The 27,198-nt window shown below is 50.3% G+C and overlaps 1 protein-coding gene across 1 annotated transcript; it reads right to left on the bottom strand.

Annotated features, from left to right (window-relative positions):
- Positions 1–743: 743 nt before the first annotated feature.
- On the bottom strand, positions 744–24,940 carry ASB1 (ankyrin repeat and SOCS box containing 1). Its single transcript, XM_019958022.2, has 5 exons — positions 24,799–24,940; positions 20,529–20,670; positions 18,576–18,878; positions 7,538–7,923; positions 744–6,352 (listed from the first exon to the last, which is right to left on the bottom strand). Exons 1-5 carry the CDS (start codon positions 24,836–24,838, stop codon positions 6,225–6,227), a joined length of 999 nt encoding a protein of 332 aa, XP_019813581.2. The 5' UTR covers positions 24,839–24,940; the 3' UTR covers positions 744–6,224.
- Between the last annotated feature and the right edge of the window lie 2,258 nt (positions 24,941–27,198).

The raw sequence follows: 27,198 nt of genomic DNA, 5'->3' as shown, positions 1-27,198 counted from the left end.
CCTTAAGAAGCCTCCTTCTCCTTTATTTCCTGCCTGGAGGACATGGCCTGTTTCCTAAGCTGAGGACTTTACATCCTGAACGCTGACGTCTCAGCTCCCAGTGGGCTAGGGCAGCGACGAGTGCCCATCTGTGTGCAGTGGAGACTTACAGCTGCTTCCAAACTGGCTTTTGGCCAGTCCTACCGCTTTCTCCCCTCACATCCACTTCTAGAGGCGCCTGGAGCTGCCAGCCCCAGAGCTTCCCGGAGCTCTGCAGTAACACCAGGTCCTCAACTGTTCTCGTTCTTTCCTACGATGTCGTTTTCTTGGGCACTGCTAAGTCACTTACCATTCATCTATTTTCTTGAGAGTTTCCAAAACTTTGTTGCCACTTATAGGCATTTTAGTGGATTTATGCTTTTTTAAAAAATTAAAATTCCTTGTAATTTTAATGGGATTTCAGGAAGAAACTATGATAAACAGCCACATCTAGTTATAAGAAGTCTGGAAAGTGAAGACTTTATTCAGAGCATTCAAGTCTCCAGTTATAACCGTGGATTCTATTATCATAGACGCAGACAATGGATAGTGAAGGAGAACCAGCAATCCCTGCCACACGGGCAGCTGGTTTTTGAGACAGAAAGTGAGGCCGTTTTTCAGCAGAGCAGGAGAGGTGTACATCTACAGATGGGCCTGGGGACTGGTGTGAGGAACGAAGGAAATATCTGAAATATTAATAGCAAATACAGAGACATGCCATGGAGTCATGGAGAAATGAATAAATGCTTTATTTAGTTCATTCATTCCCAAAGCTTCACAACTCACCCTCCCACTGTCAAAATAAGTCACATATGACACAGTCCCCACCACCTCCCCACCCAAGAGAGTGCTGTAGGGACAGTGTCACCACAATGGAGAGTCATGTGTTTCAGACATTTTAGGGGCACTTTCTCTTCAGACTAAAACCCACTAAGTGAAACAGGCTCATCCCAGTTTAAACCTGTGCAGCACTATGAGTGCCTCCCTGGAGCACTGAGGCCCCCCGGAGCAGTGGAGAGAAGCCGGGTAGACTCCCATTTACAGATGTGATGAGAAACTCTCCGGAGAGCCACTCCTCTACCTAAAGTGCATATACAAAGATGCCACGTGATCAATTCTTCTCTCCAATGAGATAAACAGTACACAGAATTAAGGCATTTGGGGGGAGTCAACGGGGAGTAAAGCATTCATTACAGTTACAGTAACCTACCAAAGATGCCCATCCCATTTCTGAAAGCTCCTAACCAGGCCCAAGTGCAGCAACAGCCATGGTCCCAGCTGCTGCAGACAAGCGCGGTCACTATCAAAGAGAAAGGGAGGACCCAGGGCTGATGCCAGCACTCCAGCAGCATGTGGGCTCCAGGGCATGTCACACCGCACGTGCCCAACACCAGACAGAAATCACGGGGGCTGGGCAAACACTGCAGGGAGGCGCAGGGGTGCTGCCGGCTAAACCACAGCAGCAAACTGAGGTGCTAACACACGGGACAGCCACGCTCAGACACCACACGGACCTGGACACATGTACACGCACACATCACACGGTAGAGGTCTGAGATCCAAGCAATGTAAAAAAGAAAGGATCCTCATGCCCTCCAGACACTGAGCAACTATGAGTTAAGGCAACAGAAGCCACCTCCACCCTCACTCACGTCCGCATCCAACCGTCTCCCTACCATTTACGGCGTATGTTCCACAGACCACTGCACTTCAGAACCTGCATGTCCCTCCCGTGGAACTCTCCGAGGACAGGATCCCACTGACCACTCATGTGTGCATTTCAGTCATTCTATTCCACATCAAAGGAGTCAGGTTGGAGGGCGGGGAGCGTGAGAAGGAGAGTGAGGCCTAAGTGAGCCAGGGAGAGATGTCAGGTGGCTGAATGAGACACTTCCAGGAGGGAAAGCCGAGCTGGCGGGGCACCCAGGCCCCTCAGGCCCAGCCGCTGAGTGCCTGGCAGGCGGCCCCAAGGGCAGGGGAAGAGCCTGAGCCCCGGAACCAGAAGGCCCACCCACCACCAGCGCCAAGCCTCGGGGTGCCTCAGGTGCCCAGGGTGAGCAGCAGCCGCACTGAGGAGCCATGCTCGCTTCCTGGGAGGGTCCTTCAGGGTGGCCAGCGGCCCACCACCACAGGGATGGCGCTGTCTTCACAGACACAAGCACGCGCTCCTGACCCTCCCGGTGATCACAGGGCCTGTCCCCGGACTACCAGGCAGCGGAACCATGGGCTCTCCTTCAGCTACGGACAGGCCGCTGGAGACTCCAGGAGGAACTCCTCAGTCGTGAACACAGGCTATAGACAGACTGTGGGTCCCAACGCTGGTTCTCAGAGCCTGGCCAACTTAAAAAGAAGTTCTGGGATCTGATGAAGGGCAGCCAACATTTTATTCTGCAACCAGGTGCATTAAAAAAAACCAACAACGTTGCCCTCTATTATCACCTTCATTACATAAAAGGACATTTTATCACCCAAATTAGGAAGAACATAATCTCAGACTAAAAGACAACCCTCTAAATGGAGTAAACTTGACTTCCCATGTGATTTCACGCGCATCCTTGCCCTTCTGACCTGTGCAGGAGGCCTGTGTCACGGTCACCGTGACTCTCACTGTCCCCCGGGCACAAAGCCCAGCCGACCAGCAAGGCCACAGGTCGTCATCACCTCAAAGGCACATCCGCTGAGAAGAGGGACCACATGCACAGAGACAGCGCTGACACGTCACCAGGACGGCTCAAGTGCCCAGTGCTTTCACAGACATTCTCCCGTGTGTCCTCACAAGAGCCCCACAGGAAAAGCATGGCCGGCCCGTAGCCGGGCCTGCTCAGGACCAGGCAGGAGGCAGCTCAGCACAGAGGAGCCTTCTTCTCCAAGGCGGACTTTCCCTGGCTGGGTCCAACCTTGCCTGCAGGCTCCTCTCTTACACTGCTCCATGAAGAAAGGGGGAAAATGATGGCACGTAGGCCTGATAACAGAAACATATTCAACATGAGCAAACTGTGTTGAAAAGAAATTGTCCTTTCTTTTTAAAACGTCCTGTTTAACAAGCACATGTTGACTAAAACTTATCAAACGTCAAAAGAGAACATCAAAACCAAGCATGACGACCTTGAACCCTTTCCTGGAACAAGGCAGGGCATAAATAAATAAATACATAAATACCAAAAATAACATGAAAAGGCACGGATACATATGACATTGATAGGTTTTGGAAATACATTCGGAACTCCCACCAGGACACCAAAGCGGAACCCTCTCCGAGGTCTCAGCGCTGCCCCACCTCCCTAGGTTCAGCCCCACTCGTCCACTGCAGCCAAGGCCCCGAGCACAGGATTCCTTCAGCCGAACGGCCCTCAGGCGCCCTAGCAAGTGAGCACACTCCTGAGACAGGCTGGGGGCCCCAGCTCCTGCCCATCGGTTTGTCGTGCCCCGCCCCATGGGCACAGTGCTCTGGGCCACAACCTCATCACCCATGTCCACGTTTCCTGGCTACATGGCAGTGGGCACCCCGGGGTTTGGAGACTGGGCTTTTATAAAGTGCTCTATGGAGAGAGAGACTCCTTCCTAGTCTGTACCCTACCTATCCCTGCCAACAACAGAAAAAGGGAGCTTTAGTAACGTGAGGCTCAAAACAAGAAGAAATGGCCCTAAGTATATAGCTATGCTGTTTTCAGAGTCGTGTGTGGCACATATGGAATTTCAAGCTAGAGGCTGAACCTCAGTTGCTGGGGGTCTGAAAAAATTATCTAAAGGCTGGCTGGACACAGAAAGTCAACCTGCCTCTATAAAGGATGACTAGCTCTGAGCCCACCACGCTCTGGGGCGCACGGTGCGGGGGCCCCCACTCCCTGGCTCAACCCCTCCCGAGTCCCAGTCCCTCCCTGGCCAGGTCTGGGCCAGGCCCAACAGTGAGGATCAACTCAGTCCAGTCCTCTAGAGAGACCCCAGAAAAATGGTTCCATCCCCCAGAAACAAGTCCTGCACTCACATCACCCTGCACAGCAGCCAGACAGCCACCGTGCCAGGCCAGCCGGGGGCCCCTGCCTCTCCTGCCTGGCAGCGCCCCCGATGCTGCTTTCCAGGTCTGTGAACAGTCACCTCCCACCCCAGGGAGGCTCTGTCCCTAACAAACCCCTGCAGACAATGCCCAGCAGTGCAGGGCACACAGGGTCCTGCGAGCCTGCAGCACAGGCCCCAGGAAGGGAATCCAGGCCAAAGGGCAGCTGCAGGAGTGCAAAGTGAGGTGAGCGAGCTGCTCCTGAGACTCCTCTAGCCAGACTGAGAAGGGGATGTGCTGCCTTGCCAGGGACCCTCCCTCCAGTGGTTCCGCCCCCTCGCTGGCAGCTCCACCCCCTCCTGTGGCTCCGCCCCTCTCCAGCGGCTCCAGCTATCCTACAACCCTTCCCTATAGGAGGGAGAGCCCTCCCCCAACAGCTGCGATGGAAGCCACTGCCCGAGAGGGCCACCGGCACACTATCACTCTCCCAGACCAAATCTCAGCAGTGCTCGGATCTGGTGGCAAATATGCCATCTGCCACCCGCCCACGGCCCCTCCTCTCTCAGGATGCCTCTCCTGCTGCAGGTGGGACCCCGAGCTCTGAATGCAACCCACCCAGCAGGTTTGCAGCCAAGAGCGGCAGCCTACAGCCCACTTTTGAGCCTCCGAGGCCGCGGCCTCAGCTTGCAATGAACTCCAGTGGCTGCATCTTCCCCTCTGAATCACCGAAGATTTCTCTCCCCTAAGACCTCATTCGTGTGCACATGGGCCTGCCTGGCTTCCAACACATGTCCACCCACGCCAGGAGACAGACTCAGAACTCCATCCTCAATCACGAAGACCATGACCAGACGCTGGTAGTCTAGTCAGTGAAGACACACAACAATGCTGATAATTAAATAAACCCATATCATTTGTTCAACTCTTACAGAAAATCTAAACACAGATGTGAAATCTGTCCATTTCTAAATACTTTCCATGGATCCACACAATGGTTCTGAGGCCTCAACAACCAGATGTGATTTCCCTGCAAACAGTGGCACCTGGATACTTCAAAGAGGCAGCCACTGGCCCACCTGTGCCGGCATGACACACATCTGGCCACGCAGCCCTGACCACAGCCGAGCTGTCAGGTGATAACCCAGCTCAGTCCTCTCCCTCCCCCAGCCCCCAGCAGGCCACAGGAAACCTCTAACCTCACTGCTATCCCCCTGTTCAGTTCTAGGAGCAACTACCGAGACATCAGGTCCAAACAACTGAAGCACAATCAGCCAAACACCAGATGTTCTGTCCACAGGACACCACGGAACTGAAAGCTCTGAACCACCCAGAAGACGAGTCAAGTTTCCACTTCACAGTGCGTGCGTGGACTTGTTAGAACTGGCAGTGGATGCTGCTGGACGGTGCTTGGTCCGAATGGAGGCAGTGGGCCTCCTGAAATCAGTGGACTTCTGGAAGCTCCGAGAGTGAAATGGCAGAGAACTCGTGAGACCTGTTGGCATGATGCTAGGCACAGCTGGGCATGGGGCTAGGTGTCGAGCTCTGAGCATTACCTAAAGAGACTGTGAACACTGTAGGTACTAACCTTGAGACAGTAAAGCCAACCCAAGTGGCCAGGAAACCATCCTTGAATGAAGCCAATTGACACGACGCCCCCACCACATGGAGAGAACACTGAGGTGGCAAGGAAAGCGTGTGCATGTGTGTGTGCGTGTGTGTGTAAACATCACATGTTCAACCCAGGAGCTGGGAACACAAACTCTCAAGTTCACGAACTGTGTCTCTGTACTCTACTTTTTACCAAAACTCCCTTTTTCATTTGACTGCAATCAAGCCATCAAGTTGAGAAGTGAACCCAGAAGCAGTCTGGAAGATGCCAGTCCTCTCTACTCAGGATATCAGCAGGCCTCCAGCCTCAGCCCCAACTTGCTCACATTTCAAGGCCCACTGCATTAATTTACAAACAGACTGAGGAAGCACAAAATAAAGTTGTGTAGGAGCCTCCCGGCTGATACTGATACTGACCCCAAAACTGTCCGATGCCCAAACACCTGAGATAGAGCACAGTCCAGGGGAACAAAGCCAGTCCTGCTTCACCTGCAGCCGGGTGGGACTCGGCAGCACAGGACGTGGTCACGGGGCGAGAGTCGGTGTCAACTTGCACTGCAGGTCACCGCCGCCTCTTCACTGCAATCAATGGCACTCCGGAATTCTACTCGTAAAGCAGAAACTTTTTTATGGGGTCTGGCAGAGGCAGCGAGGGGATCAGATGAAGGCGGTATTTGCCGAGCGCTCTTCTCACAGCCACGCGGCACAGATTCAGCAGGGACCTGGGGACACCTGGAACGGGTGGGAGGAAAGGAGAGACAGAGGAAGGGGGGGTTAATCCAGTTTCTCCCCTATCACCTCAGACCAGAGGCTGGTGGGGACGGCAGGCAGGACACACCAATGCTTGCTGCCAGCATCCCAATTTCAGAGGCAAGCCGGCTCTGGTGACAAAGGCCTGTTACCTGCTCCTTCATCTGCACAAGGAGCAGAGTCTTCACTATCCAAGCACCTGCTCACCTCTGCTGAGTTCCCTAGGCATAGAAACTAGAGCTGACCACTACGAGCCCTGATCCTTGCCCTGTCAGCCTCTGCTCTTGGTCTACCCCAGAAGCTCCAAAGGGGTTTGAGGGGAACAGACCAAACAACAGAGGAGGGTAGGCTGATAATTTTACTGTGGGTGAAAAAAAGCCTCATTGTGTCTCTGCCTCGTGAAACAGGCACGAACACAGGCAGCCTAACTAATAGTGTGGCTCCAGCTGACCAGTAACCAACTCTCAACAGGAGCAAGTTTTAATGATCGGTTTAGGGGAAACCAGTAACAAGAACACAACACAGAGATGTTCTCAAGAGGTAAGGGACTGGGGAAAGGTGGTCACTCAGATGCTCTCAAGACCCAGGCGGGAAAGAGGCCAGGTATGGGCAGGTCAGAGGGAGCACCGAGGGTCAACTCCTGAGTCCCGGAGAATGATAACGAGACCAAGCCATGGATCAACCCCAAACTCCCTGTCCATCAACTTAATTCCGTGGCAAAGCCTTCTTCATAAATAAGCAAACCTCAGACTTAATTCTAGCAAAAATGAGGCTTAGTTCACAATCCAGAATGATGGTATTTGAGTGGAATTGAAGAAGGGGGAGTGAGGGCCCCAGAGGAGGAAGAGCTTGAAACCTATTGTAAAGCAAACACTTAAAAGCCATAAACGCAAAAGAATTTCAGATCACAAAGTAGAGCAAAGGAGTAAAGAGAACATAAACCCAGGAACTCTGAGAACGTTTATTTTTATAGATTCCTTGTTATTAACCCCTGGTGTCCAGGAATTTAAAAAGAAACTAATCTGGAAGACCGTTCTAAAAATTCCTAATCCTAACTGAAGGTTCTGACCAAGTGCTAATTAGGAAATTTTATTTTCATTGCTGCAACTTGGTTCATTCAACCGATTTAAAGAGACTGCCAGGCAGAGCTGAATTAAAGCCACTTACTTCTGGCTTCTTTAAAGACCTGCAGCGCCTCAGGGTCCACCTTCCTCCTGCCTCTCGACTCTGGGCCCAAGGACTCCCACTTGACCAGGTTCAGGTTGGCTCCGAACTCCACCAGCAGGCTGACGAAGGCTGCCTCGCAGCCGTGACGCAGGACGGCGTCCATGACACAGCCGGGCGAGCCCCTGTAGAAGCCCTGCGTGTTGACGGGGCCGTTGCAGTTGAAGTCCGGGTTCGCCCCCGCCTGCAGCAACAGCTTGAAGCACTGCAGGTTGTGGTAGGCGGCGCTGATGTACAGCGGGCAGACCACCAAGGAGGTGAGCCGCCGCGAGAAAGGGGGCTGGGCGTCAGGAGTCAGGTGGTGGTTGACATCGACGTCCGCCCCATACCTGCAGGGAGACACACGGACAGTCAGGCCAGCATGGTCAGCAGATCCCGACAGCGCCTGCGGGGACGGCCCGACGCCCCAAGCACCGGAGCGTCCCCTGCTCGCAGTGGACCCATGACTCCCAGCAGGCACCACGGGAGTTCAGAACCTTGGGATCTTCTCACACAAGAAAGCTCATAAGGGAATTCTTTCAAACCTGTGAAGACCCAACAATCCTATGGCTATTTTAACTATTTCAAGCAAAGATAAAGAAGGAAAATCCCCAAATTCATCTTATGCAATTAACAACAGAATAAACCCCAAACCAAACAAAGGTCACACCATAAAGAAAAATTACCAGTGACCTGCACTTATGAGCATCAACTTACAACCTCCAATAAAACGTCAGCAAAGGTACTCCAAAACATTAAGAAAGCAACACATGATGACCTCATGGGGGTTATTTCAAGGGTGGTTCCTATATTAGAAACTCTATTAACATAATCCATCATATTCACAGAACTAAGGGGAAAAGCTGAGGATGTGACTGGTGATGGAAGCAAGGTCCAGTGCTGTAAAGAGCAATACTGCACAGGAACCTGGACTGTCAGGTCCATGAATCAAGGCAAATTAGAAGTGGTCAACAGGAGATGGCAAGAATGAACGTCGACATTTTAGGAATCAGCAAACTAAAATGAACTGGAGTGGGTGAATTTAACTCAGATGACCATTATATCTACTGCTGTGGGCAAGAATCCCTTAGAAGAAATGGAGTGGCCATCATAGTCAACAAAAGAGTCAGAATATGCAGTACTTGGATGCAATCTCAGAAATGACAGAATGATCTCTGTTCGTTTCCAAGGCAAACCATTCAATATCACGGTAATCCAAGTCTATGCCCCAACCAGTAACGCTGAAGAAGCTGAAGTTGAATGGTTCTATGAAGACCTACAAAACCTTCTAGAACACCCAAAAAAGATGTCCTTTTCATTATAGGGGACTGGAGCAAAAGCAGGAAGTCAAGAAACACCTGGAGTAACAGGCAAATTTGATCTTGGAGTACAAAATGAAGCAGGGCAAAGGCTAACAGAGTTTTGCCAAGAGAACACACTGGTCATAGCAAACACCCTCTTCCAACAACACAAGAGAAAACTCTACACATGGACATCACCAGATGGTCAATACCGAAATCAGATTGGTTATATTCTTTGCGGCCAAAGATGGAGAAGCTCTATACAGTCAGCAAAAACAAGAACGGGAGCTGACTGTGGCTCAGATCATGAACTCCTTATTGCCAAATTCAGACTTAAATTGAAGAAAGTACGGAAAACCACTAGATCATTCAGGTATGACCTAAATCAAATTCCTTACGATTATACAGTGGAAGTGACAAATAGATTTCAGGGACTAGATCTGATAGACAGAGTGCCTGATGAACTACAGATGGCAGTTCATGACACTGTACAACAGACAGGGAGCAAGATCATCCCCAAGAAAAAGAAATGCAAAAAAGCAAAATGGCCATCTGAGGAGGCCTTACAAATAGCTGTGAAAAGAAGAGAAGTGAAAAGCAAAGAAGAAAAGGAAAGATATATCCATGTGAATGCAGAGTTCCAAAGAACAGCAAGGAGAGAGAAGAAAGCCTTCCTCAGTGATCAGTGCAAATAGAGGAAAACAAGAGAATGGGAAAAGACTAGAGATCTCTTCAAGAAAATTAGACATACCAAGGGAACATTTCATGCAAAGATGGGCTCAATAAAGGACAGAAATGGTATAGACCTAATAGAAGCAGAAGATACTAAGAAAAGATGGAAAGAATACACAGAAGAACTATACAAAAAAGATCTTCATGACCCAGATAATCACGATGCTGTGATCACTCACCTAGAGCCAGACATCTTAGAATGTGAAGCCAAGTGGGCCTTAGGAAGCGTCACTATGAACAAAGCTAGTGGACATGGAGGTGATGGAATTCTAGTTGAGCTATTTCAAATCTTAAAAGATGATGCTGTGAAAGTGCTGCACTCAATATGCCAGCAAATTTGGAAAACTTAGCAGTGGCCACAGAACTGAAAAAGGTCAGTTTTCATTCCAATACCAAAGAAAGGCAATGCCGAAGAATGCTCAAACTATTACACAATTGCACTCATCTCACACGCTAGTAAAGTAATGCTCAAAATTCTCCAAGCCAGGCTTCAACAATACATGAACTGTGAACTTCCAGATGTTCAAGCTGGATTTAGAAAAGGCAGAGGAACCAGAGATCAAACTGCCAACATCCTCTGGATCATTGAAAAAGCAAGAGAGTTCCAGAAAAACATCCATTTCTGCCTTATTGACTATGCCAAAGCCTTTGACTGTGTTCAGTTCAGTTCAGTCACTCAGTCGTGTCCGACTCTCTGCAACCCCATGGACTGCAGCATGCCAGGCCTCCCTGTCCATCACTAACTCCCAGAGTTCACCCAAACCCATGTCCATCGAGTCGGTGATGCCATCCAACCATTTCATCCTCTTTTCCTCCTGCCCTCAATCTTTCCCAGCATCAGGGTCTTTTCAAATGAGTCAGCTCTTCGCATCAGGTGGCCAAAGTATTGGAGTTTCAGCTTCAGCATCAGTCCTTTCAATGAATATTCAGGACTGATCTCCTTTAGGATGGACTGGTTGGATCTCCTTGCTGTCCAAGGGACTCTCAAGAGTTTTCTCCAACACCACAGTTCAAAAGCATCAATTCTTCGGTGCTCAGCTTTCTTTATAGTCCAACTCTCACATCCATACATGACCACTGGAAAAACCATAGCCTTGATTAGATGGACCTTTGTTAGCAAAGTAATGTCTCTGCTTTTTAATATGCTGTCTAGGTTGGTCATAACTTTCCTTCCAAGGAGTAAGCGTCCTTTAATTTCATGGCCGCAATCACCAACTGCAGTGATTTTGACTGTGTAGATCACAATAAACTGTGGAAAATTCTTCAAGAGATGGGAATACCAGACCACCTGACCTGCCTCTTGAGAAATCTGTATGCAGGTCAGGAAGCAACAGTTAGAACTGGACATGGAACAACAGACTGGTTCCAAATAGGGGAAGGAGTATGTCAAGGCTGTATAGTTACCCTGCTTATTAACTTATATGCAGAGTACATCATGAGAAACACTGGGCTGGAAGAAGCACAAGCTGAAATCAAGATTGCCAGGAGAAATATCAATCACCTCAGATATGCAGATGACACCACCCTTATGGCAGAAAGCAAAGAAGAACTAAAAAGCCTCTTGATGAAAGTGAAAGAGGAGAGTGAAAAAGTTGGCTTAAAGCTCAACATTCAGAAAACTAAGATCATGGCATTTGGTCCCATCACTTCATGGCAAACAGGTGGGGAAACAGTGGCAGACTTTGTTTTTTGGGGCTCCAAAAACCACTGCAGGTAGTGACTGCAGCCATGAAATTAAAAGATGCTTACTCCTTGGAAGGAAAGTTATGACCAACCTAGATAGCATATTAAAAAGCAGAGACATTACTTTGCAAACAAAGGTCTGTCTTGTCAAGGATATAATTTTTCCAGTGGTCATGTATGGATGTGAGAGTTGGACTATAAAGAAAGCTGAGCGCCGAAGAATTGATGCTTTTGAACTGTAGTGTTGGAGAAAACTCTTGAGAGTCCCTTGGACTGCAAGGAGATCCAATCAGTCCATCCTAAAGGAGATCAGTCCTGAATATTCATTGAAAGGACTGACGCTGAAGCTGAAACTACAATACTTCGGCCATCTGATGCGAACAACTGACTCATTGGAAAAGACCCTGATGCTGAGAAAGACTGAAGGTGGGAGGAGAAGGGGATGACCGAGGATGAGATGGCTGGATGGCATCACCGACTCAGTGGACATGAGTTTGAGTAAAGTCCGGGAGCTGGTGATGAACAGGGAGGCGTGGCGTGCTGCAGTCCATGGGGTTTCAAAGGTCGGACACAACTGAGAGACTGAACTGAACGGAAAAAGCCACAATTCTCTCTCAAACGCAAAAGAGGCATATGACAAAATTCAACACTTCAGTTCAGTTCACTCACTCAGTCGTGTCCGACCTTTGAAACCCCATGGACTGCAGCACGCCAGGCCTCCCTGTTCATCACTGGAAAAACCATAGCCTTGACTAGATGGACCTTTGTTGGCAAAGTAATGTCTCTGCTTTTCAATATGCTATCTAGGTTGGTCATAACTTTCCTTCCAAGGACTAAGCGTCTTTTAATTTCATGGCGGCAGTCACCATCTGCAGTGATTTTGGAGCCCAAAAAAATAAAGTCTGACACTGTTTCCACTGTTTCCCCATCTATTTCCCGTGAAGTGATGGGACCAGATGCCATGATCTTCGTTTTCTGAATGTTGAGCTTTAAGCCAACTTTTTCACTCTCCACTTTCACTTTCATCAAAAGGCTTTAGAGATTCAACACTTAGACATGTTCAAAAACACTTGATAAAATAGAACATGAAGAATATTTCCTTAACATGATGAAAAATATTTCTTCATCCCAGAAGTCAGCATCTCACCTAACGGGCAAACATGAGCAGCAGCTCAGTCAGGAGCAAGACACACCATCCCACTTTCTGGCCACTATTTCTAAAGGCGTGTTTTTCTTTTAAAGTATTAGTGCAATTAGACAGAGAAAGCAATTAGCTGATTAAAACTGGAAAAGAAGAGGTAATTTTTCCTGTTTACAGAGGACATGACTATGTCTGGAAAGCCCTAGATAATTAATGAAAACACAATTAAGAAGCAATGAAGTAGCAGGTTTTACACCAATAGCCTTTACATATACAAACAAACACAAGTCACAAGATAAAGTGACAAATACTTCATTTCTAATGGCAAAATAAACATTAAAGTGAGACAGCTAAGCATAAACTTAACAGTAAACGTCCAAAGTGTGCATGAGGAAAACTGTATTTTATAATTAGAAAAAAAACTTTTTTTGAAAGTCACAAAAGCAGACACAAGCAAGAAAGACATACCAAGTCTTGGATAAGAACACCCAACACCATTAAGATTTCACTAAGCATATTAATATAAATGAAAATACTCTTCCTAAACCTAAATAGGTTGATTATAAATATAAATACATAAAATTAACATCCCTGAAGCTAAATGAGTCGATTATCAAGTTCATTTGGAAGATCAAACAGGATAAGATATAAAAACAAAGTTTTTTAATATGAAAATTAAAGAAAACCTTTTTCATGCCAAAAAAACAGCAACAGTAAGTGAAAAATTGGATAAAAGGTAACGAACAGTTAACATCCTTACTCTAAAAAGATGTTCTGAAAGGAGATCAACAGCCCTACAGGCACATGAGCCAGAGACACAGGAAAGGATGGTTAGCCTCGCTCATAACAGAAACGCAAAGTAGAACTACTCAGAGACAGCACTTCTTGCCTATTGGACTGCAGAAGATCCAAAAGCTTACTGACCAGGCTTTAAAGAAAAAGGAAGTCTTATCCATTTCTGGGGTCATACAAAATGGAGCAATCCCTGCAGAGGGAAATCTGTAAAATCTGCAAAACTCCGAACAGCCGTATACACAGGCAGTTCATTAAAACAGCACCCACAGCAGCCGGAGGCAGGTGACAACCACAGGTTCATCAGGAGGGACTGAGTGATCGGTGGCCAACCCAAGGTGGCCCATCCGACAAGGGAAAAGGGGCAGGGCAGGTGCTGCTCTGGAACAGTCTCCAGGCCACTGGCGAGTGCGGAATGCAGGACGAGGAGCAGGCAGTACACTGCCGTCCACCCTGCGAAGAAGGCTCCACGGCAAACATGCATACGACACACACCTCGACATGCAGGCGTGTCTGCTTAGTGTTCAGTGTCTAAGGATAAACCACAAAACTTCTTCAATGGTTCTCCACAGGGCAGGGATGAAGCAGGTGAGGACAGAAGCTAGACTTCTTTCAATACGCTTTGTTTACAGATTTGACTTTGGAACCATGTAAATCCACAATGTAAAAAAGTAAACAGCAATCCCTAAAACTGAAAGCAAACACCTTAACCCACTGTGGGTCCAGCTGGTGTCTGTCCGCCCTGCCCACCAAGCTGGCTCTTCTTTCAGGCCCACGGAACATCGAGAGCAGCCAGACTGTTCTGAGCACCAGATTCGCCTGCAAGGCCTACAGCTTCGAGCAGCCCCAGAGCGGGGAGCACTCTCCCAGCCCTGAACTAACCTTTACAGCTGTCCAGGAACCCCCCTCCCGACTCTCATAGGCAGCCTGGATGTGAGGATGAACACAACACCGGCAGATACAGGAGCCACCTGACCTGGAAGCCTCATTCTCGAACAGAGCCTTCAGGATGCCCTCGAGGCACCTGCCCTTGTCACTGCGCTCAGAGACACCCAAACACAGGGCTTTCTATCAGGCGTGTAAAGTTCCCCAGGCCGAGCGCAAACGACCTGCTGGTCATTTCACTCTAAGCAGACGCCACTGACCACAGCAGGGAGGGTGGCCTGGCTCAGAGTGCCGCAGTCCAGGCCTCGTCAGGACGGTGCCCGCTAAGGATGCTGCCTGCTGAGGGAGGTGAGGAGCCCCGCGTGGGAGGGGCAGGAGCATAGGAAGCTGGTTACACCGAGGAATAAGAAGCACATCAGAGGTAAGGAGAGGGGCTTCCATGGCGGCCCAGTGGTTAAGACTGCTTCCACTGCAGGGGGTGCAGGTTCAATCCCTGGTTGGGGATGCCATGATGTGCGGCCAGAGAAGGAAAGAAAAAAAAGTAAGGGGAACCAGGTCTTTCAATGTCGAAATCATACATTTGGAAAGGGAGAAGAGCAGGATGACACGGGGCAGCTCAGAGCAGTCCCAGAGGTGGGAGCACTCTCCCCAGCCCTGAACTAACCTTCACAGCTGTCCAGGTGCTGAACTGTACTAAGACCTCGGGCTGTACTCTTTAACCACCGGTGTATAATAGACACAGGAATGTAGATGGAAACGTGTCCAGTAAGAGCGCCTGCAAACAGCAACACCCGACAAGCAATAAGCACTCCCAGTGTCCAGATCTTGGCTTTTCAACATCATTCTCCTTGGAGAAATGACAAAGCCCAGGGCTGAATCAGGCAAAGTACGTATGAGCCCAGAATAACTCTAACTCCACAAGAAACCATGAGTCGAACATACATAAATGGATTAAAAATTTGATGAGGAATAAGATATATACATGGTTGCAAAGTACCTATCCACGAAAATATTTATTAATCACAGAGGGAAAAAGAGGAGCTTCACAACATAGAAAGCTGGCAGACACCACCCTGGTCAAAGAGCGAAAGGGAACATCAGCGGTACTGGGACCAATGAAACCACGCACAGCTTGATCAGATGCACCGAGAACAGAGCCTGGCTTCTGAGAGAGTCTGCCCTGCCCTGGAGCTAACACTGGAAGGCAGCACTGCGCACGGCCCCCCACCGCCCTCCCAGCCCCCAGACGCCTCAAGGACGCTGTCGGCAGAGTCTGTCTCATACGAGGGCAAGAGGGATGACGATGGGGTCCACCGTTCAGGGGTCCAGGGTGGAGAGAAGAGCAGCGTTGTCAGGGCTTGGTAAACACGCAGGCCAACACTCACAGCTGGCAATCCTGTCTCATCACCCGTCTCTTCCCCAGAACAGACACCGTGGTGTCTCAGCAGCACGGAGCTGAGGAAGACAATGGTGGCACGCAGACCCAGGGGCTCAAAGGACACCCCGCTTCCCCTCTGACGCCATGGAGCACCATCAGCCACTACAGATGCACATGTCACCTGTTCTACAAACTGTCCTAGGAACAACCTTCTGACACACAAACCAAACCAGGCAGAAACTGCTATTTCATTTCATACAACCAATTAAGAGACTCAGATTTCAAGCACTGAAATCTGTTTCCTCCTTATTCTTAGGAAGATGTTTTCCAGAATGTTTGTCATTTTGGGCAACACGACAATCTGGTATTAGCTGAGCTGTGGGAAAGACAGCCTTCATCCGCTCATAAAAACGTACTGGCTGGGAGCCAGTTAATTTTAATCCTGAGTATTTTCCAAAATTCCCGTACTGCTTTTAATATCGCTGGCCAGGAACCATGGAACAACTGCATAAATCAACATAACTTTTGCACACACAGAAATACCACTCCTTACCTTTATAAAACAAAACACCAAGGGCAATGAAAAGTAACAAAACGGAGGCTACTTGCAGAGGGACATCAGACCATAATAGTGACAGAGAGTGCCCTGCCCGTGAGGGACAGGGACACAGGGAAGGCAGGAGTTGAGTTTGGACTACATGTAGGTTGTGTTATTTGTTCAGTAACTTAACTCCATTCTTCAGAAGTCAATTATCGGGTCGTTTAGAACATAGGAAACTTTACAATAGTATATGCTCTTGGTACCTCACCGCACAAGTGACATCCTGCGCTCCAGCGGGAAACAGAATGTCTGAGTGACGCTGTATCAAGAAAGGCATCTGGACATGTATCTCAGAGTCAAGCCTGCGGCTAGTTCAAAGCAGCAGTGCATCATGAACTGACTGAAGTGCCCAGCGGGATGTTTGGAACCAGGACGAAATTTCATGGACTGATCCTCTGCCTGTGCTCAGTCATCAGTTGTGTCTGACTCTTTGCGGCCTGTATGCAGCCTGCCAGGCTCCTCTGCCCATGGGATTTCCCAGGCAGGAATAATGGAGGGGGATGCCATTTCCTCCTCCAGGAGATCTACCTGACCCAGGGATCAAACTCACATCTCCTGCATTGGCAGGCGGGTTCTTTATCACTGAAAGTGAAAGTCATTCAGTCATGTCCGACTCTTTGCAACCCCATGGACTATACAGTCCACAGAATTCTCCAGGCCAGAATACTGGAGTGGGTAGCCTTTCCCTTCTCCAGGGGATCTTCCCAAACGAGGGATCGAACCCAGGTCTCCCGCATTGCAGGCAGATTCTCTCCCAGCTGAGCCACAAAGGAAGCCCAAGAATACTGGGGTGGGTAGCCTATCCCTTCTCCAGCGGATGTTCCCGACCCAGGAATCAAACTGGGGTCTCCTGAATTGCAGGCAGATTCTTCACCAGCTGAGCTACCAGGGAAGCCCTGGATTGACCCTACTGGATCCATTTCCAAATTAATGACTTACATTCTCCAAGATGCAAAGATATGGTACTGAAATGCCTTAGATTCTTGGGCTAGAAATCCTTAAAAAGAAGGGGGGGGGAAGCATTGCATTCCTTTATCCCTCTAACCTAACAACCATGTCACCCTCATTTATCTTTCCAAAAGCCAATTCCAGAGCCATGTGATACATAAAACCTTCTGATATAATAAATATATTTTCAACACCTAATTTAAAAACCATGTCTGCACTGGGTCAGATGCCCTCAGAACCGCCCACTGTGGCCTGTAACAATGCTGTAGTCCTCCGCAGTCCTTCCTGACACAGACAACCGGCTAAATAAACTCCACTCAGTCCAACCACAGAACAAACTGCCTCCAGAGCAAGGGAGGGGAGAGAAAGCATCAGTGGTAGAAATAACTCACTGGAGCACAGGACTGAAGATGCAATCTCGATCAAACTGATTAAATGACAATCATTAGTGCAATTAAAGTAAGACCATAAACCGTCTAAAACAACAGAAAGGAAAGCAAAGAAAACACAAATCATGGAACACAGACATTGTATAGTTAAGACAGAAAGATAATAGAAACAAACCTAAAATCAGCTACAGCCATAATGTTAATTGTATTCAGAAACAAAGAATCCCAGACAGTCAAATAGTAACAGTGAGCACACAAAGACACAAAGAGTTACTTAAGCCACTAAGATTCAAACTACAAGTGACAGAATGTTACCTAAATGAACCCTCAAGGAAACCAATGGTTTCCTCTTGCTCTCATACAGGGCATAATCCACAGGCAAGAATTTTTATGAGCCCAATTAGCATCAACATACAGTAAGCAAAATTATGAGAAATACAAGGGGAAACTGACAAATCACAACAGTAATTAGATACTAACAGACTTCTCTGAATCTGGGGCAGATCCAACGGTTAAAAATGTAAAAAACAGAGAGAGGGAGTGTGAATAGTATTAACTGAAGTTACCACCTTGTCCTATGAAACTACAACACCTGTGATTTGTACTTTGTTACAAGGATCCACAACAAAGCAACCTGATTTTAAAAAATAATTTTTTAAAAAAAGAATCAACATGGACATTATATGGTCTGTATTATCTGGGCACAATACAATAAAATTAAAAGTTCACAGAGGTTTTTATTAAACTGTTAAGAGCCTCAAAACCTATAAAAACAAAGAGAAAATCAACTTCACTTATGCCTATTTTAAAAGTTTAGCAAAAACAAAGCTCTAGGCAAAAGTAAGTTAATAACCTTAAAAGTTTACATTGTTAATCAAGAAAACAATGAATAAGCATGCAACTCAAAAAGTTAGAGAAAAAGTAAAGGAAAATCAAGGAAAAGAGGGAAAAAGATAGACAAAAATAGAAATTAACCAGTAAGAAAATAAGAGAACTGATAAAGCTAAGAAGCAACTCTTTAAAAAGACAAAACGGACAAATCCTGTCACAAGCCTACTTTGAGATGGGGAGAAAATAAGGAATTAGAAGGTGGCTGCAGACACGGGCCCCTCAGTGGCCGCTGAGGCGGCGGGGCGCAACCCAAGCACTGACCTGATGAGGGCCTTCAGGATGTCCGCCCGGCCCACGCGCGAGGCGTGGTAGACAGGCGTGCTGCGGTGGTGCCGGCTTCCGTTGGGGTCGGCGCCGGCCTCCAGGAGGATCTGGGCGCTCTCCAGGTGCCCGTTCACCACAGCCACGTACAGGGCCGTCTGTCCCTTCACGTCCACCAGGTCCACCTCGGCCCCCTTGCGGATCAGGAAGTCCACGCAGTTCCCGTGGCCCGCGGTGGCGGCGATGCGCAGGGGCGTGCAGGGGAGCCAGCCGCAGCACCACACGGACTTCTCGTTGATGCGGCTGAGAGAGAGCACAGGGAGCCAGGCTGGGAGGCGCAGGACACGCCGGCCGGGAGCAGGGGGCAGCCCTCGAGTTAAGAACGCCTCCAGGGGCTCGGCTGCAGGAGACGCTTTCACACACTCCCCCTGCCAGGCCCACGCCTGCCGCAGGAGCCCCGGCCCACAGACCAGGAAACCTGAGGCACAGCTAGACAGCACCGGCACCAAGAGCACCACAGCAGAGGGACACCGGCCAGGCTCAGCCCGCACGGAAAGTGGCACTCAAACCGAGAGCCCCGTCAAGGAACGCCACGGCCGTGCAGTACACAGACCCACCACGTCACCAGCCGAGGCGCACGTCACCTCACGCTCCCGGCTCTGAACAAAGCCCAAGGATCCAGATCACCGAAGCAGTGACCCAGAAACACGCAGCGGGCCAGGGCTCCTCCTTCAGCTGTGAACTCGCTTCCACTGGCCAAGGAGGCCAAGGAATGCTCCAAGCACTCATCACCAAAGAAATATATCCCAACAGAAAAATACCATCACACACTGGAGATTTGTGGATCCCAAGTATTAGAAGAAACAAAGACAGTACTTGAAAAAGCAGCATGAAACTGCCTGGCCTAACACCTAGCTTCACTCGCCTTTGTCCTATTGTCACACCTGCAGTACCACAAAAGCTTAATGCTTCCTTCTGACGTGAGTCATTGATATCAGAGACTCATGTGCAGTCCATCTATTCGCTCTGTATGATGAGCCTTTCTGGACATTTGAGACTATTTTTAATAAAATATCTGTTCTAATGAAATGATGCTAAGACATTAGAAGGGAAGGAGAAAACCTATTTCTGTATTGCTAGAAATCCTTCTCTTGCGAACTGTCCACAAAAAAAGGGGTACAAATTTCAGGATCAATATGCAGGCATTTCTCCCATCAACTCACTGCCAGCCCAGGCCCAAAGGGGAAACAGACACACAGAAAAAGCCTGGAGTTTCCAGCTGAAGATGAGTTTCAAACCTATCTGAGACTCCAATCTCAGACACATAGACAGCCAGCAGAGTCTCTGTGCTCCCCCGGGTGTCTCAAGGAGGGAGACGTGATAGCAAGACTCTGATGCTACTGATCAAGGAAGGGCTTGCACTGGTCACGGGAGGTGGCAAGGCAACAGGCAGGGCGCTATCGACAAAAGGAGCCAGAAGGTAGGCATCCAGATCTCCCTGGGTGACGAGACAGCGGGCCAGAGGCTAAGCCCTGCGCCCTGCAGGCCGACGCCTGAGGGCCTGAAAAGCCAGGGCAGAGCACGTCAGGGCTCCTGCCAGGTGCGGTCCGTCAGGAAGGCTGGACACACGGGGGACCCGATGCAACACTTCAAGGAGGAGACTTTTTGTACCCGACTTAGGGTAAAAACCAGATGAGGCTCGCAAAGGAGCAGGGCCGCTGCTGAAGAGATAACGAGGCTGGCATCAGGGGTAACCTCAGGGAAGCTGACACCCGGACAGCACCAGACGGTCACTGACGGAGCTGGACCTGAACTCAGGTCTCCACACCCTGCCTCTCTGGCTACCGCCCACAAGCCTGATGGTGCTTCCCTCAGTCCCCTCGCTCCCCGCCCTCTGGAGTTGGAAAGTATCAGGGGCTCCCGGGCTCCGGGCAGCACCTCAGCAGCACTCACCTCCGGTAGCTCTCTTCCTGCAGCAGGCTCCGCAGGGTCTGCAGGTCCCCCACGTAGGCAGCGTCGTGCAGCCTCGTGTCCTCGCAGTGCTCCAGCGGGTGGTCACAGAACTGCTCCCTCAGCCACTCCTTCAGATTAGGACCTGCACTGAAGAGAGGGGCGCCTGTCAGCTCTGGGAGGCCCAGCAGGGGCGCCGCCCACCAAGGACAGGGTTAATCCTTCAGTCGTGTCCCACTCTTGGCGACCCCATGGACTGTAGCCCACCAGGCTCCTCTGTCCATAGAACGCTCCAGGCAAGAGTACTGGAGTGGGTTGCCATTCCCTTCTCCAGGGGATTTTTCTGACCCAGGGATCGAACCCACGTCTCAGCACTGCAGGCGGTTTCTTTACTGCCTGAGCCACCAGGGCAGCCCTTCCCACCGAGAGAGTGCTCTCCAACTTTCAACAATAGTACATTATTCCCCTGCCTCCAGAAACTTCCAGAGCCAGAGAGACGTAGAAAATCTCCTTGAATAAAGCTAGCATGTGCCCAACATCAAACCAGGCAAGAATATAACGTTTAAAACTTTTGGCGGGGTGAGGCATCAAAATCCAAACCTACTTAAGAACAGAGAAGATCCTAAATAATATATTAGCAAAGCAAAATTTGAAATATACATCAAAAAAAGTCATCACAGGACTTCCCTGGTGGTCCAGTGCTTAAGACTCCAAAATCCCACCGAAGGGGGCCTGGGTTCCACCCCTAGTCAGGGAACTAAGATCCCACATGCCTCAGTGTGGCCAAAAAATAAAAAATAAGTCAACATAAAATTACTCTGATTTATTCCAAAAATGTCAGTATTGGGGGAAAAAACATATAATCCTCCCCTCCGTTACAAATAGATGCTTGAATTTAGCAAAATTCAGTACCAAAAAAAATACTGCTCCTTATAACACGAATGACTCTGCCATGCTGATCTAGGCAACAGCCTCGCCACACAGGAGTCCCCGTGAGTGACACACATTTTGGTACCTCAGATGGGTGCACTTTACTGAATATAAGCTGCACCTCAGTAAAAAGGAAAAAAGTTTAAAATACAATGATATAAATAGAAAGCCAGACCTATATAATGAAGACTATAAAACTGAGAAACAATAAAGGCTGGAATGGATGGTACAAACCACACAGTGTACGGGATGAGAGTCAGAGCTAGGGAAATTTTAAATGATACCAAATAAATTAAGGGATTTAACAAATCTCTCTGGGGCCTTTACATGAGATATGACCAAAATATTCTAAAGGTTTATTTGGAAATAAAAATAAGAAACACTTTCAGCTTATTCAGTATGTATGAGAAGACATCTACCCTACTAGACAGTAGAAATTCTCTCATTAGAATCAAAAGATAAATAAAACAATCAATTGCCCAGAAAAGAGCTTAACGTAAATAACATAATATGTCAGAGTGAGTGAAGTCGCTCAGTCGTGTCCGACCCTTTGCAACTCCATGGACTGTAGCCTACTAGGCTCCTCTGTCCATGGGATTTTCCAGGCAATAGTACTGGAGTGGATTGCCATTTCCTTCTCCAAGGGATCTTCCCAACCCAGGGATCGAACCCGGGTCTCCCACATTGTAGACAGACGCTTTACCGTCTGAGCCACCAGGGAAGTCAGAAAGGGGCATCAAAGTCAAGTGAGGAATGGGAAGAGTAGTTGCTATAAATGGAATGCTCGTGTCTCCCAAAATGTTCTGCCAAATGATATGCTAGGAGTCCTAACACCCAGGTGATTATTAAGAGGTAGGTAGGACCTTAGTGGTTAATTAGGTCATGAGGGCGAAGCTGTCATGAATAGGATTAGCACCTTTATAAAAGAGACCCTGGAGAGTTCCATGGCCCTCTGCCACGTGAGGACACGGCAAGAAGATGGCCATCTATGAACCAGGAAGCCCTCACTGGACACGAAATATGCCAGTACCTTGGTCCTGGACTTACCAGCCACCAGAGCTGTGAAAAATAAATTTCTGTTGTTTATAAGCCATCCAGTCTACTCTGCTATCACATCCTGAATGGACTAGACCCCAAATACTATTCACTCTTCAACAATGCATGTTTGATCTGCAGGGGTCCACTTATACGTGGGTATTTTCAGCAGTAAATACCACAACACTGCACTGTGGTTGGTGCCTGGTGGAATCCCCAGATGTCCGGGAACCTCACATGCAGAGGATCCCCAAGTTGTCCCAACGGTGAACTGTAGTCAACAAATTTTGTACAATGACATACCTACAGCTGACCCTTGAATAGCATGGTCTGAACTACGTGGGTCCATTCGCACACAGATTTTTTTCACTAAAAACACACTACACTACACAGTCCACGGCTGGCTGATCCTTGGATGCGGAACCTCAAATATGGAGGGTCAGCTGTAAAGTCTAAGAAGGATTTCTGACTGTGGCGGAGCTCTGGTAACCCTCTGGGTTGTCAAAGGGCAACTGTGATTGAGCTCCTCACCTCAACGTGGAAGCTTAAACATCTCCAGATAATTAAGAGTTCTATAAACTTAATTACATAGACAGGAGGCAGAAGGAAAGAGCATGAACTCAGACTGCTTCACCAAGTCCCCACAGTGCCAGGCGGCCTAGCCTGTGACCCTGCCACAGGTGGGCTCTCCAATCCTGAAGCTGCTTTTCATATCCAAATCAGATGTTTTGCCTACCTACTGTGTACAGGACTGGGCCATAGTACACTCCAGGATTTGACAGTTCATTAGCAGAGGTTAGACACAAAGGCCCCAGGTCATTGAGCAGAGCAGGGAGGGTCACTCAAGCACCTGCCACGACCAGGCCTCAGCAGATCAAGGCATCGAGAAGCCCGTGGGCCCCCAGGCCAATCCTCCTCCAGAAGTTATTCTCCACTGAGTTACCCACAGAGTGGAAAAGTTCAAAGCAGGAATAAGATTCAGAAGGTGTAAGGAAACTGACACACTTTTGCGAAGTTCTCCTCCAAGCCTGCCCTTGTTGGCCTCTTCCAACCTACCACCCACGAGCTCCAGATTCAAGGTAACTTTGTTTGCATTTTTCTGATCAGCTTCTCCAACGACCATACACCACTTAAGCATCAACCTTGACCCCTCTACTCCCAGGCCAGCAACACAGTAAACGCTAAAACAGCACCGCCTGGATATTAGGGTGCCTGTGTGCAGGGCAGAGTCAGTCTGCCTTCCTTCCCCCAGACCACCCTCCACACCGGGAAGCAGCTGGCAACCCTCCTCATCCTACTGGACTCCTCTCAGTCCTTCCCTCACTCTCACAGGAAATGATGTCCAGGACCCTAAGGTCTGGCTGTACCTGGGGCTAGTCGATACCAACCAAAGCCTGGGATGGAAGGGGCTTTGTTTGTGTTTTTGTTCACTGGGGTATCAGTTCCTCAATCAACTGTTCATTGGATGAATGAATGGAGGGAAGGATGAAAAGCACTACTTGCACCTGTCTCCAAATCAACATTATATCTTAAATTCTGGCACATTTAGGAGTAAGAGTAAAACAATTCTTAGTTTATTACTACCTAACGAACTCTGTGGAGGGGTATCTCATTGGACGTGCGTGTACCGTCCGCAGCACACAGAAGCACCTAGTACCCAGGGCAAACTCAAACAGGCATGGAGGGGAACCGCCACCCACCCACCCCAGCCCACAGATTGAGAGGAAGCCGCTCCCGACCGCGAGCAAATGCACTCCCCCTGCAGATTCACACCTGCACAGCAGAAGATTTCAAGGTGGTGACCCCCCAGTCCCGTAGCTATTCTGGGCAGTGGGCGGGAGCCTTTCTAGCCCGCTAAAGTCTGTCAGGGCTGCCTCCCCGGCGGGGGGCCAGGGCCCCTGCAGCGGACCTGCTGTGTCACTGACAGCTCGCTGGAGGTGGCGTTATCGCGGTCCCTTGCCCGTGCTAGGGCTGGAGTGGGGGCAACAGAAATAAGGGCTGACCCCTGCGGCTTTCCACACCTCTGGTGCGCTCAGAACTGGAGAATGACCTACGTCCTCTCTTGACGGTTGGGGGCGGGGGGTGTCGCCTCCAACCCCCCAGGCCAGCGGGCTGACAGTGACCACGCAAGCTCCACAGGAGAGGAAGCCGAGCACCCGGGCCCCGGAGAGCCGCGCTGACCGACCCCGGCGGCTCCGTGAGGCCCTGCCGGTCACGAGCCGACGCGGCTTGGGCGCGACTGCCTCGGCCCCGCCGCCCCCGCCGCCCCCGCCGCCCCCGCCGCCCGGCGGCCGCGCGCGCACGTTACCTGCGGGCGCCGGCCCGGCCCGCCCGCCGCCCTCCGCCATGGGCTTCGGCCTCCAGCCCGTCCGCAGCCGCCTCCCCCCGCGCGGCCCGCTTCAGAGACCCCGCCGGCCGGAACCACTTCCGGAGCCACAGCGCGCGCGACCGCTTCCGGCGCCGCGGGCAGTGGCCGTGCCGAGGACGCGGCTTCCGGCGGGCGCGCGCCTCCCTCAAGGGCTTTTGGGGCCTCGCGCTCCCGCTACGCTCGCGACGTGAGGCCCAACGGGCGCGGGCTGCCGCGGACGAGCTCTGGGGAGTGGGGGTGGGGCGGGGGGCGGGGCGGGCTGTCGGAGGCGCGCCCCGTCGGGCACCGCCAAGGCTGTGTTTGTCCACAGGAGGAGCGGAGGAGTCTGGGAAAATATCCCGCCTGGGGGCGGGGCCTAATTTGCATATCATAAGTACTCGGGTTAGTCGGGCCCGCCCCCGCCCCCACTGGGAGGGCGTGGCCTTCTGCCTGGAGAATGTGGGAGGGACCAAGGAAGGCTCTAGCTCCGGGTTCGAATCCCAGGGGAGCCAATCTGATGAGGCAGTGCGCTGGGGTTGCTTCAGTCATGTCGGACTCTGCGACCCCATGGACTGTAGCCCTCCAGGCTCCTCTGTCCATGGGATTCTCAAGGCAAGAATACTGGAGTGGGTTGCCAGGCCCTCCTCCAGGGCATCTTCCCGACCCAGGGATCAAACCCACGTGTCAGGTCTCCTGCATTGGCAGGAGGGTTCTTTACCACTAGCCACCCGGAAAGCCTAATTCCTTCCTTGAAGTCAAGGATCCTATCTATCAAAGTATAGCCCAGTGCCTGACACAAAGCGCTTATTGAATAAATTAGTGAACAAGGTGATCATTTTCTTGCACACACGCTTATTGAAATATTGTCAGACCTGAGTTTTGGTTTGTAAGCATGGATTCCTTTGGCTCCTTCCATGCTCCCCTGGGAGAAGGGCTCCAGCAGATGGAAGTGGGGGTGGGAGGGGTGTTTGGGAGGGGTTGGGGGGAGAGCAGGTGGCTGAGGACAGGTGAGACTGGAGACCCCCAACAGTTGTGCTATGACCCGCTGGCCTGCCCTGCCTTGTAACTACAGGACCAGGTCGGTGTAAGGGGAGCCACAGCGGCGGGGCAGGTGTCCCCAGGGGGCTGCTCAAATGCTCTAGGTGGTACCACCCGGCTGCAGGTCTGCAAGGGTGTTGGCTGGGGGGAAGGGAGCTGCCTCCAGCTCTGTTTGGACATGATAACCCCTGAGAGCACCAGTGGCAGAAGAGCTGGGCGTGATGACCACATGCTACGCTCCAGGGAGCCAGGGGCACACCCAGACCCACCGGCCTGCACCTCAGAACACCTGGGAGCTTGAAAGGCAGGGAAACCTGGTAACAGTTCAAGTGTCCATCAGAGATGTTGGGTAAACAGTGTGGCCTGTCACAGGGTGGGTTATTACTAGCTTTAAAAGGGAAGGAAGTCCTAACAAATAGGAGGACATGCACGAACCTTGAGGACACGATGCCGAGTGAAAGAAGCCAGTCAGCAAAGGCGAAGACTGCTGCTTGATTCCACTCTCGAGTTTCCTAGAGGAGTCAGTTCATGGAGACAGAAAGTGGATGGTGGAATCAGGGGCTGGGGGAAAGGGGAGTTGTATAATGGGCACGAGTTACGGGTTGGCATTGCAGGCGGATTCTTTACCAACTGAGCCACAAGGGAAGCCCAAGAATACTGGAGTGGGTAGCCTATCCCTTCTCCAGCAAATCTTCCCGACCCAGGAATTGAACCAGGGTCCCCTGCATTGCAGGCGGATTCTATACCAACTGAGCTATCAGGGAAGCCCATCTTACCACAATTTTTTTTTTTTAAAGCAGGCCTGATACCACCCCACCCCAGAGATCCTGATGCAAGGGATGTAGGGTGTGGGCTGGGCATGGGGATTTTGGAGGCTCCCAGGTGATTCTCATGCAGCCAGGCTGAGACCTCTGTCCCCACCAGCTTCAGCAGCCCTGTCCCCCAGCCCCCTGTCCCCTCATGAGGGCCTGGGCTCCAAGGGGTTAAACGGCCTGAGCAGGTGTCACTTCCTGCGTGCACCTGGCTCTGATGCTGCCCTGGGATCTTGTCTGTTCTCTAGATAGACCTGAGATCCCTCTGGATCAGAGGCATCCCACCCCTCCCCCTAACTGCCTGCTGGGCCCGGTGCTTTCAACACCAGCAGGGACTGGAGGTGGCACTGACCCTCGCCCTGCTTCTCAGGGCCCTGAGGTCAGGGAGGCTCGGTGCTGTGCCCACAACATGCTGTGGCCCAGCCGGGGCTCAAACCCAGGACTGTCCAGCCCTGCAGCTTCTCCTCAGGCCTCACCATCCCGCCTGGGTCCAGTAAGCCCAAAGCACCCA

This window comes from Bos indicus, chromosome 3 (genome assembly GCF_029378745.1).
Source record: "Bos indicus isolate NIAB-ARS_2022 breed Sahiwal x Tharparkar chromosome 3, NIAB-ARS_B.indTharparkar_mat_pri_1.0, whole genome shotgun sequence".
NCBI lineage: Eukaryota > Metazoa > Chordata > Mammalia > Artiodactyla > Bovidae > Bos > Bos indicus.
Note: the sequence above shows the minus strand (reverse complement) of the source record. Positions and strands in the feature narration are given on the sequence as shown.

Excerpts from the sequence above, each read along its gene's own strand:
- ASB1 (XM_019958022.2), bottom strand. The coding sequence starts at position 24,838 with ATGGCGGAGGGCGGCGGGCGGGCCGGGCCGGCGCCCGCAG. Across the intron at positions 18,879-20,528 it reads CAGGAAGAGAGCTACCGGAG|CCGCATCAACGAGAAGTCCG; the intron begins GTGAGTGCTGCT and ends GCTCTCTCTCAG. Across the intron at positions 6,353-7,537 it reads GGTCTTTAAAGAAGCCAGAA|GTGTCCCCAGGTCCCTGCTG; the intron begins GTAAGTGGCTTT and ends CACCCGTTCCAG.